Raw genomic sequence first — 12,199 nt, forward strand, 5'->3', positions numbered from 1 at the left:
TAATATGTAAAGATTTTAGTAGAAGTTAAAGGGTTATGTCTGTAAAGGTAGGTGTAGTAGTAGTAGGTAGTTAGAGGAGAAGTAGAGTACCTAGTGCATTTCAGTAGTAGTAGGGCCTAGATATTTTGTAGTAAAAGTACTATATATAAGTAAAAGACAAATTCTAGTAAAAGAGCTATATGTTAGTAAAAGACAAAGAAGTAAGTATTTTTTAAAAAAAAGGGGTAGGGGATACTTAGGGGCGCTGGACCTCTTAGAAGGCGCCTAGTAGATTAAAAAAAATAGGTACTAGACTGCTTAAAAGGTGCTAAAGGGAGGCGCTGGACTACTTAAAAGGCGCTGGTTAGTTAGGGGGTAAAAGAAAAGGCTAGTACTCTAGAGCCTAAAAAAAAGTAACAATTTAGCCTACTAAATGTTAAAGATAGGTAATCTGTACTTAGAAGACGTACAGGGGAGGCTAATTTGTACTTAAAAACAGGCACTTACTACCTGCGCTAGTTAGGGGTAGAGACTAAGAAAAGAACTCTAAATAGGGCTAATACTTAGTAAAGAGATAGCACACTAGACTAAAACTTTAGTGTAACCTTAAGCAGTAGTAGCTAACTACTAGCTTAACAAAGGCAGAAGCCTAAGAGAAAGCTGAAATTTTTTAGCTGTTAGGTCTGCTATTATGTAAGGTAGACTTTATAAGCATAAAAGTAGTAATCTAGTAAACTAATAGATTTAAAAGAAGAGTAAACAAAATAGCAGACAGCGAGCTATAAGAGGGTGGAGAGAGAGGCCTACTTATAGTAGTAAGGCCTTTGCTCTCTATAAGTAAAAGTAAAGGTAAGTAAAGAAAGGTTCTACAGTCGCGCGTTAAAAGTTGGTTCCGCGCTAGCGTCCCTCCAACGCGTCAACCCAGCCACCTATACTTTTTGACCACCTACAACTTCACCACTACCACTCCGTTTCCCTTACTTTCTTGACTATTAGATGTAGAAACGCCGTCGCTTAAATTCTGTAGAGCAGGATTAGGCAATTAGGTAGCTACACGCAGGTGCAGGTACCTATAAAGTTACTAGTTACTTTAGCTGTTGTAAGCGTACTATCTAAAATCTTTACAAACGTTTTAACACTACAGGAACTACACGTAATAGACCTTACTTAGGTAGACCTAAGATACTATCTAATACGCAGAAGAAGCTCCTACACTGCGCAACGCAAAAGAATCCCTAGATTACCTACTCTAAGCTGGCTAAAGTCGCCTAGATTATCCTACCTAACAACACTACTACCTACAAGCTAAGTAAGTTAACTATCTATTACGCACTTAAGTAATACTATATAACCTGTTAGAGGAGTAAAAAGAGGCCTAAACTTACTTGTAGACATGCTCTCTAGCGTCTTTAGTTTGCTTAAAAGCATTAGACGTTTAATTAGCGTTAGCACACAGTTAAGTTTAGTAATAAGTGCTCTGTTTAGAAGGGCTCTGGCTATAAACAGCAGTGGGTGTTTTGCTACAACAATAAGAGATAGAAGCTAAGGATAATTACTAGGATCTCTACTAGTTGTCTACCTGCTTAGATAGTGTAGGGAGCTATATGGCTAGATACACAGGGTAGACTACAGCGGAGTCCACTTATTATTATAGAGAGGGATCCTAATACTCTACGTAGTAGCTAGAGCAGCTAAAGTTACATTAAAACACTTAAGTAAGGTCTCTTACCTTACTATTATAAGTCTTAGTTTTTTATACAGGATAACGCGCGTATACACACCTCCTACGCTTTACAGACGTTTATAGTAGATTACAACATTACAACTCTCCTATAGCTAGCTTACTTACCTAATCTTAACCTAATTAAACACCTCTAGTAGCGCCTTAAACAGATAATGTATAAGCTCTACCTACAGTTTAACAACTATAGCAGGGCAGAAGAGCATTAGGATAAGTTTTGTAAGGCGTTAGAGAAGTGCTAGCGTTATATCCTAAACTTACTTATTAAGAAACTTATTAGTAGTATGCTAGCACGCCTAAGTGCCTACAGGAAGGTAAAAGGCTAGCAAACAAAATACTAGTATAGAACAGTACAACCTTAAAATTTAGAGCGTTTTAACTATGTGTAGCTATCTTAATTGCCTTATAAAGTAGGGTAGTAGGCGTGGTAATAATGCGGGGATTCGCTTAGTGGAACTAACTTTTAACGTAGTACTGTACTAGGTTTGATGGAATCTGCTAGTAGGTTGTGACACATACTAGTGGGTTACCATCTTACCTTAGCAGAAGTCCTAACAATTCCTAAGCCTAGCTTAGTTCTGTACTGCTGGTATGTGTAGACTTTTTACTGCAAGTCCTAATAGAATCCTAAGCCTAGCTTAGTTTTGTACTGTTAGTGTTAGATCTGTCTAACGCCTTTTACTCTATACTATTTTCTAGGCCTACTGCTAAGTATATAACTGCTTGCTAGGCCTGTCCTATAAACTATGTTACAACTACATAAAAGACATTATAAAGGAGATACTGTTTTTCACGTACTGTTTATTAATATTTTATTAAGTACTAGCTATAGTAGCTTTAGCCTTTTTAAGGCTAAGGCTTATAGGTGTTTAAGTTGCATATTAGTTGCTATTTTGTAGGTAAGAATATTGCTTAATACAAGAAGGTTGTTATCTTTAATAGCAAGCCCTAATGGCTTGCTGAGATTATCTGATATACCCTCCTGACAATTACGTGCCTCTAATCCCTAATGGCCCTTTAAGCCCTTGCTAGTCAACCTTGTACTTTTTACTCCACCACACTATATCTTCTTTTCCTTTATTTTTCTTTTACTCTTACTTAAAACTATTAGTATTAGACTCTTACAGTTACTTGTACACAGACTTTAGCTTAAGAGACTTTGCTATTTATAAGGAGGGGCACGTGTTAGGACTTCTACTAAGGTAAGATAGTAACCTACTAGTATATGTTACAACCTACTAGCAGATTCCATTAAACCTAGTAGAACCTTCCTTTACTTACCTTTACTTTTACTTGTAGAGAGTATAGGCCTTACTACTATAAGTAGGTCTCTCTCTATCCTCTTGTCGCTTACTGTCTGCTATTTTGTTTATTCCTCTTTTAAATCTATTAGTTTACCAGATCGCTACTTTTATGCTTGTAAAGTCTGCCTTATACTACCCTACCTCTACCCCTACCCTATATAGACCCTACCCTACTCCTACCCTCTTAGTAAGGAATTAGTGTAGGTAGGGGGTAGGGTAGGGGTACATCACGTGATGTACCCCTACCCTACTCTACCTTTACCCTTTTGCCACTGTATACAGAAGGTAATATAATAGGGGTTATTAGTGTTAATAATTGTGTAAGTTTTTTAAACCCCTTATAGTGTACTTTAGCTGTTTAAACTAATTAGTAGAAGTTCTAATATTAACAGGTGTATAGAGAATTATTCAGTGTATATTATGTAACTCTTACTTTAATAGAAATAGATAGCAGTAGTAGGCTTCTGCTTAGTGCAGTGTTAAAAAAATTACACTTTAAATTAGAGTTACACTAAAGCAATTCCTATTTTTTCTTAGACGCTCTACTAACGCGTTGCCTGCTAATTATGTTAGCAGCAGGTGATTAGTCGAGATAGTTGCAGATGGTCTAAGACAGATTCAGACAGTACTAATAACGCTAGCGTCGCAAAGAACGGAGCGTCTGATTCATGAGATAACTTCACATAAGCCGAGCTAGGATGCTACAATTAATACAACATACACCCCCTTTCTTGATTTTTCTGTCTACAATACCCGCACCCAACCGTGCGACACTCGGTATCACTCAATAGACTCGCAAAAAGACCCTATCTCGTGGGCTCGTCGATACGGGACGTTGCAGGCATCGTCCGATAGCGATGGGCTAACCAGGAAGCCCATCAGTGACTGTATTGTGTATGTTGTGACCATTATATTCAAAGGGGTGTCTGGGCTCCGTCGTCGCGTCTTGCACTGCTGTGTCGTGGCTAGATAGCTGCCGCTGCATTCAGTGGACGTGTCATGTTAAGTAGCTTGCTCGCAGATTTTGGTCGTCTGTGTCTGCCAGGGCCGCAACAGCGACTCTACATGTGCCAAACCGACGCGGGGGGACGCGTGATGGCCTGTAGAGACCATTGCGATTGCGGCCGCTGGCAGATATTTTTGAGGCTGTTGTGATGGGTGATGCCAAAAATTGATTTCCCGCTGTTTGTCGTGTTACGTTTCTGCTGCGAGCACAGCGTCAAATTGGTTACGGTAGCGCACACAGACGTCTAAGCACGCTACGGCATGCCAAGAGTAGCCAAAGCTCTATGCCCGGAGCCCACCTTCCGGAGCGTTCCCGTGTTAGTGTGGCTAGCGCGTTGAGCACGTAGCTCTCGGCTACAACGGCCCATTCATTTCGAATCACAACAACAATCCCTCAATGACCGTTCCTCCCTATTGCTTCGCCCGTGCTGCATCTCCCTTTGATCTTACCTATATCCCACCTGATTTCATTCTCACATGCTGGGAAAGCGCGCGCGTTCGACTAGGTCCGCAAATCACTCCGAGGGTACACTCGAGGAGAGTCGACCTGCAAAACGACTGGTCCGCTCCAGTCAGGCTGCCGCTCCTTGTGCGAAAAGAGGCGATCCCTCTGTTCAATACTTCCCTCTATGCCCCTGTTATATCAACGTCGCCCGCGATCCTCCTGCGTCCGCCGGATTTCCAAAGCGCCGTGCATGCTCCGTCGACACTCTTACCCCGCCGCGCCTGCGCAGCCCAAGTACTCACGCTCTTCCACGTGGACGAGCCCGCTCCCTTAACCGCATCCCATCTCCTCTGCGCCTCACACGAGAGAACCTACGCTGTTTCGAAGATAGCACGCAGTCACCTGTAATGTCTATCCCTCGAAATCCGTCCCCAACGCGAAAAGATACTGCTATCACCGATAAGAAGCAATTGGCAGCGTACAACATAACTGTCGACAAAGGAGTTGCTCTCCCCGAGGCGCTCGCTGACTTGGTGAAAACACTCCAGCGAGCGCGTGAGCAGAAGCCTTCACCCCATGCACAAGCAATTATAGACACCCGGAGGGCTGCGTCAGTAGAGAATGAGATCACCGCCCGGAAGATGATGGAGGAGCACATCCTTTTCCGGGGCGAGGGATATTCTGGCGGTGTCAAGGGCTTGACACTGAAGGATCAAGTGAATCTGATCAAAGATTACCTCCCGACGCCGCCGCGTGTCACTGTCCCGGAGCTATGGGGCTCGCTCGCGCGACCACAGCCAGATAGCTGCATCGGATATATCACGGCCACAGAGGCGACAGCGCACGCACCTGCGCTCGTCATGCCGTTCACCCGCGAAGAGGACGACATGGCTGACTGGCACGTAATCCTCTCCAGTCCCAGTCTCCTCAGCTAACGCTAACTGTAGGTATAACGTTGTCCACAATGCCGATACACACTTTCCCTTCCTCACCGCTCAGTGGAAGGCCGCCATCTTTGGCGAGAACCAGGTCCATGCGTCCCTCCAGGCTGCCCGCGATGGTGCCCTTATCGTTACCTACATGCACCAGTTCTACACGTTTGCATACCCCAATCGCAACCCCACGCAGCTCGAGACATGTCATCTCTCCTTAACTACTGAGGGTTACACAATCATACTTTGGATACACTGGCGGGAAGTGGACCCGGAAGATGGTGAAGTATACTTCCGGATGGAGGAAGTGGAGACGGCGCGTATGGGCAAGCTAAATGACCTTCTCGATATGCGGAGGATGCTTCACAACTATCTTGACTTTGCGTTCGGAGAAAGGTTAAGGTCAATCAAGGAAGCCCTTCCCGCGTTCTGGCCAAACCGTCCAAAGAGAAGGGTTAAGATGACCAAGTCCCGAAGTTCGACAACAACGTCAGGGTCGGAATTACGGTTCGATCTGCCGATAACGCCTTCAAGTAGTGTTGGAGAAAGCGCCAATAGGGATGCAGTACCGTCAAAAATGATGAAGCGCAAGCTGGCAGATGTGTGATGGAATAGAACGTTCATCTATCACTTCGCTGCCGGCTCGCTTAGCCGTGCATGACGGGCAACGACCTTGGACTCCTCTTAGCCGCCACAGTTGGCGCAGCGCACGCAGGCGGCCTGTTGCAAGCGTCTCCGAGAGGTGGCTTGTCGTTGCTGCATTGTTACTCCACTCCCAACACAGAACCGAGCTGCCCGGAGACGCCTCAATGCGCTCTTCACCATCCTCACTCGGCCAACCTAAAGTTGTAATAGACAAGGTTAGTTAAGTGTGTGGGCGCCGGATGATGAGAAGTGCATCATAATGGGGGCGTGACTTGTCGAGGCTGTGCTAAACCTCCGCACGAGCACAATCAGCTGCGTCTGCCTCAAGCCCGTTCGGACATCCTTACAGTACCAAGGACACGGCGCAGAGCACCAGCTACGGCTTGTAACAATTAGATCGCTATTTCACCGTGTAGTTAATCGGGGCTTTACAGCTATTCGTCCTCTTCTCTATGCGCTTTTCTTAGATTGCACGCGCGAGACAGTAGGCTTAGATAGCTTAAGTACTCGGGCTACTGCTTGCGTGTGCGCATAACAAAACACAATCTACGCTTGTGCCAAAGCTTGCTTCTAACTATTTGTTGCTTTTTTCGTAAATCTCAACCAATTAGTTAACAAAGCAATCAAGTATTTCGCTCAGCTCCGCAAATCTTGTTTCCATTGTTTTCTTTGTCGGAGACTCCAAACTTGCAAAAATAAGTTCTGCCATTGCGGAAATGTTTGCGGGCCGTCCTTGAAAATGAACCCATGATTAGTGCTGATTAGTCTTGTAGGGCACCAGCCCAAGGAGAATGGTACCGAGGTGGCACATCTCTTAGATGAACTAAATAACTTAATAAGACAATAAAAGCACATTTTAAGTAAGGTAAAAGAACGTTGTCTCTTGTCTCTAAGAAGCACTAAAGCAGCCCACTTATAGGAGCTTTGTTAAGAGCAGTAACTTTATTGAATAGGTAGAGAGTGTAAGTACTAATAGCCTTAATAACAATACATACCGCCCTAGGTGTCGCACAAGCAAGCGTGTGGACCGACATACAGAGGCTCGTATGTAGTCAGAGCTGGCCATCCGCAATGAGCCGCTTGTACCTTGGCAGAGCTAGTTATCTAATATAAGCCGCTCTTTCTAAACTAAGCTCCTCCTAAGTACCTTAGATGCTTGTTCATTCTCAATAAGGTGTAATAGATGTATTTTGGTAGCAGTGGGGTGGTGTCCAAGAGTGTACAAGCAAGATACACAGAAAATAGAGCCCTCAGTTTACAGGACAAGACGTGCTCTTATAACCTTGATTGGATTTTTCGGTGAAGGAATTGGGTCAGGCTGCAATGAATAGGTGTGGGTGCTTGCATACCACGCCACAGCTGCACGCTAGTGGAGATAGAATTCCTGGGCTCGACAGCCTGGGGAATGCAAGTCAAACTTTTATCCATGACGCAGACAAATCGGAAGGACATCGATGGGTTATGTATAGTCAACCAATGAAGAAGATCGTGGTGTAGTCAACACGTGAACCTGGGACAGGTGACGGGAGCATGACATCTCCTTTTAAGCACAGTTCATCTTTATACCATCCAGAAAAACCCTCGCATGGAAGAAAGAATTACAGAGGCTTAGGTAACATTGACCGCCTAATTCGTTCCAGTAAGCGGGTAGTACTACAGGCCTGCTTCTTACACAAAATGGCGATGTGTGCAACGAACAACAGATACGTACGTATTCCGGAAATGAGACTTGGTTGGCCACGAATATTAAAAATGATAGGCGCAAGAGCAAGCACTTATGTTTTGATGCAGCGTGCTTGCCCTCGAGGATGCACGTGACGTCTTTCGAGTGTTGGGAGTTGATTTTAGCCCGTCGGACCTACATGACGGGCTCGATGATCCCGTCTCCTGAAATGAAGGCAAAGGTGGTTGGAAAGATTGGTTTGACCCATTCTGACGTGTTTCAGTAGAAGTGACCGTTTTATACTACCGATGAAATCCTATGGATCCAGTGTTGAAGTCGCCTGAGGGAGTCTGCCAAAGTATTTTACAGCTGACAATGATGCGGAACAAGATCTCTTTATAAAAAACCCATTTCGCACTGTCCGAACAGTCACGGACATAGTAAATGTAGTTGTAGAAGAGAGTATGGTTCGGTTGGAAGCTCTCAAGCTTGTCGAAAGCTTCCATGACAGCTCCGGCATAGCGGAGTTCGACAAGCCCCACAACACCCTTACACGAGATTAGTCCTTGGCTCAACACGTAATTATGACGATTCTACACGTGAGTAAATCGAAATCTGGTCTTCCACTAAGCTCTCGCAGAATGATCTCGGCCACGGCACTCTCGAATGTTAGCTTTCCGAATCATGATTTGAAGTCTAGCGATGTGTCATTAGCTAAGATAGCTGTTTGGCTCAAAAATTTATCTTGCCTTGTGCGAACAAGAGACTTTCAATGGTGATTTCCAAGTGCATGTCCCCTGGAGACTTCTCCGACAAATATACCTAGCCTGTGTTACTAGCATAGCAGACTATGGATGCCAGGTCTTCTGGAAGCAACAAGCTAGGATAGCAAAACAACTACAAAGACTACAGAACCTAGCACTTAAGAAAATCTTAGGCACCTTCTAAACCTTACCTATAATTCCCTAAGAGGTAGAGGCAGCACTAGCCCCTCCTACAATAAGGCTAAACACTGTAATAAGAAAGTACGCCTTTAGAGCTAGGAAGCTCCTAAAGAACTACCCTATCTACACTGCTACTGTGCTGGTGCACACGGTAACTTCCTTAGTAAGAACCAGGATGCTTAGCTAGTGTACGTAATCTGGCCGGCAGAGGGGTATAAAAGACCTTGACAGGAACTGTTAAGGCAAGACACCTATAACAACAACTAGTAACACTTACTTATAGAATTTAACTACTGTACTACCTATTTCTTTAACCCTTAATAATAATAATAATAAGTATCCTTCCTAATGTGCCTACTAATAAGATGCTTTAATACTTATACTAGAACAAATAGTAACCTAACTAGGGGGCACAGTATAGCAGGTAATATTAAAATTCTGCTACTCTAAAGGCTAGGGTATAGTCTAGGAATTATCCTGTTAACTCTAGACTAGGACGTTATTATCTAAATATCTGCTACTCTAAAGGCTAGGGCACGGCCTAGGAATTATCCTGTTAATTCTGGACTAGGACGTTACTATCAGACCTATTATTTAGAAAACAAGAAAAACAAGCTTAAAACAAGGCGGGCATCTAGTTAACCTAAAAAAGCCTTAGCAAAGGAACTATTTTAGTCTAATTTCTAATGCTTATTATATATATTATCTGCACAGTTCTGCTTAGCCCTATTCCTTAGGTTCTGCTTAGCCCTATTCCTTAGGACTTAGGACAAGAGGAACATAAAAGACAGGGACTAAGCTGCTCTAACAAGACAGAGCAATTAAGATTACTTTAATTATAAGAAACTATTATCTTCTTAATATAATAGACTATTAAGAATTAATATACACTACTATAGACAACCCTTTAGACTCTATAGAGACACTGTCTTCTCTAACAGGAAACAGCTGTTAGGTTGTTATTCTAATAAAGGAAAGGTCTATCTAACTATCCTTTAATAGAAAGGAGGTTATAGAGTTCCTTAATAACTATAACTGTATAGTAGAAAACAGAGGGTTAAGTAACAAGTAGAAGGTTAGGGTCCTCCCTAACTACTGCTATAATTACTAGAGGAGGTTTATTATACGCCTAAAACTATACGCTTTAGATAATTAGGTTAAGCTTTAGATTGCTATAAAGGATTACTAGAAAGACTAGGACACTGCTTAACGCATAGGCAATTAAGCGTTCCTTAAAGCCTATATTAAAGAAACCTCTTAAGCCTTCCCTAGACTATTATACTACTATACTAACTTTATAGTATATAGTAATATATATTAGAAGAATAATTAAATTCTAACCTCTAAGGAAGGATACTACTTCTTTTAGGACTGCTAAAGGTTAATAAGGACCTTATCCTCTTTAACATATAAAACAGACTAGACATAAAGGATTAATCTTTATTTATACTTAATAATATCTATAATTTTATAAAAAGGTTGCATAAGCAGTGCTAAGGCTTAAAGGAATTAGCGCTTAGAAGGGACAATAAATATACTAAGGAAACCCAGCGCCTTATAAACAGTACTAAGAAGCTAATTAAGGCTAAGTCTATTGTTACCTAGACTAAGGATTAACTAGCTAGTTAGGGTAGTAAGAGCAAAACACCTCTACCTCCTAGTGTTAATAAAGACGTTAAAGAGCTTGTCTAGGCAATAGGCGGATAGAAGCTATCTCTAGCAGAAGTTAGCACCCTTATAAACTCTAACAATCAGATAAGAGAAATCCTTTAGTCTCCTACTAATTATGCTTATATTATTTCTTAAGCAACTAAAGCTAGTGCTACCTAGGAAAGGAACAATAGCTCTTACATCACTAACGCACCTAGGAACGTTAACCTAAGATAAGGAGTAAACTACTCCTAAGGAAGAGAGTATAGTAACTCTTGTAACATATATAGAGAGCTAAACTACTAAGCCTGTAAGTGTGAATTGTACAGAGCACTTACCTACATAGGGTAGTGTAGTTTTTAACTTAACTAAGACAGTTAACGCAGATACTACTTTAGTCCTACTTACTATTAAATTAAACCTATCTAAGGATCTGTCCTGCCTACTTATTAACTTAATTAGTTAAAATAGAAGATTTGAGAGTACTTTAAAGTTCCACAGGATGTCCTAGACCAGCTAGCCTCTGCAGTTAAGCCTAATCTATTTAAAGGTGTAGACTCTAGGCCTAGAGGGGTAATGTATAGATCTAGGCCAGGCCTAGACGTATAGGGAAAGATTATTAGAAGTGTTAGCGCACTAACTATAATAGATAATTACAAGCTAGACTATAAGTTACTGCACTCTTTTTAGAACTTCTAAATCCTTAACAATAACTATTATAAAGTTTATAGTCTTAATTATATTAATAACAGGGATATTATACTAGGGGCATATAATATTAAAGATAGCTCCTCCTTAAACGTAGTAACTAGGTCAGACAAGGCACGCAACCGCCAAGTTAATGCTATCCTAGAAAGAGCTTAGAGAGCTGCAGTTAGGAAAGAAAGACCTTTAACGTTTTAATAAGCTACAGTTAAGCAAGTATACAATAATGCTAGAGATAAGTTAGCAGTAGATATTAAAGACTTGTTAGAGTTAAGCCCTTTGCTAATAGAGAGTAAGCAAATAATACCTTTTGCTAGTTAACCTTACAGTTAGCTATATGCTATTATTAAACTACTATTATAAGAGAGGGTATTAGAAACTATTCTACTATTAACTTAGCAAAAGAGGAAACAATTAATAACTGGCTTAGACGATGGAATAGCAGACCTACTTAAACTATCTAAAAACAAGATTCTAACTACAATTCTTTGTTAAGAAGTACAAGGGATTACTGTTAGAGATTTAGTCTCCTAGGGTTATATCTAAGTAATGTTCTAGAAGCTTATAAAGGAGTTAGACTCTAACCTATTAGCTAGCGCAAGTGTCAACGTAGCGATCCTAGGGGCTAGAGGTTCTAACTAATTAGGAGTTAACAGGTCTTACTAGTTAACTACTAATTAGCCAGAAATTATAAGGGTCTGCACTAGCGCCAAGTTTAGCAAAAATTACCCTGCGATTAGGAACAGCAGGGCTTAATACTTTAACGTTAGATTAGAGAGGAATGCTTACAGGAGCTACTAAGTAGAAGTACACAGCAATACATAGGACAATAAAGATCTTCTAAATAAGCTAGCTAAAACTATAGAAACTACTAGGTTAGAGAAGCTAGTGCACTAAGATTTACTGACATACTAGGCTTATATTAGGTTACATGCAGTTAGCTACTTAATTAACACTAAAGCTTAGATAAATTTAATAAGGTTTAGTGCTTCTTAAGCGCTAGGAATAGTGTACAAAGAAATAACACACCTAATAGGAAAATAGTAGGGTGTTATTACAGCTAATAGTAGTATAGATCTATTTGTTAGAATATTGTAGAACGTCCTAGTCTAGATTGAGGAAGTTACAACCTTAACGCACTTTAGACTTATAAGGAACCTAACAAGATTAGTTATCCTTAGAAAGC

At 41.5% G+C, this 12,199-nt stretch overlaps 1 protein-coding gene across 1 annotated transcript, besides 18 other annotated features; it reads left to right on the plus strand.

Annotated features, from left to right (window-relative positions):
• Positions 1 to 849: part of a mobile genetic element that runs on past the window's edge.
• Positions 48 to 113: a tandem repeat.
• Positions 815 to 842: a tandem repeat.
• A 1-nt stretch (position 850) lies between the features above and the next one.
• Positions 851 to 2,192: a mobile genetic element.
• A 5-nt stretch (positions 2,193 to 2,197) lies between these two features.
• Positions 2,198 to 2,277: a mobile genetic element.
• Positions 2,267 to 2,756: a dispersed repeat.
• Positions 2,617 to 2,798: a dispersed repeat.
• Positions 2,781 to 3,154: a dispersed repeat.
• Positions 2,790 to 2,852: a tandem repeat.
• Positions 2,986 to 3,015: a tandem repeat.
• Positions 3,155 to 3,156: 2 nt separating the features above from the next.
• Positions 3,157 to 3,207: a tandem repeat.
• Positions 3,208 to 4,506: 1,299 nt separating this feature from the next.
• EKO05_0002463 (uncharacterized protein) lies at positions 4,507 to 6,013 on the plus strand (the record flags this gene model as incomplete). Its single annotated transcript, XM_038945059.2, has 2 exons — positions 4,507 to 5,372; positions 5,422 to 6,013. 2 exons carry the CDS (start codon positions 4,507 to 4,509, stop codon positions 6,011 to 6,013), a joined length of 1,458 nt encoding a protein of 485 aa, XP_038801063.2.
• A 2,508-nt stretch (positions 6,014 to 8,521) lies between these two features.
• Positions 8,522 to 8,793: a mobile genetic element.
• Positions 8,523 to 8,659: a mobile genetic element.
• Positions 8,794 to 9,047: a mobile genetic element.
• Positions 8,977 to 8,994: a tandem repeat.
• Positions 9,048 to 11,033: a dispersed repeat.
• Positions 9,927 to 9,978: a tandem repeat.
• Positions 11,034 to 11,044: 11 nt separating the features above from the next.
• Positions 11,045 to 12,199: part of a mobile genetic element that runs on past the window's edge.

This window comes from Ascochyta rabiei, chromosome 4 (genome assembly GCF_004011695.2).
Source record: "Ascochyta rabiei chromosome 4, complete sequence".
Lineage (NCBI taxonomy): Eukaryota > Fungi > Ascomycota > Dothideomycetes > Pleosporales > Didymellaceae > Ascochyta > Ascochyta rabiei.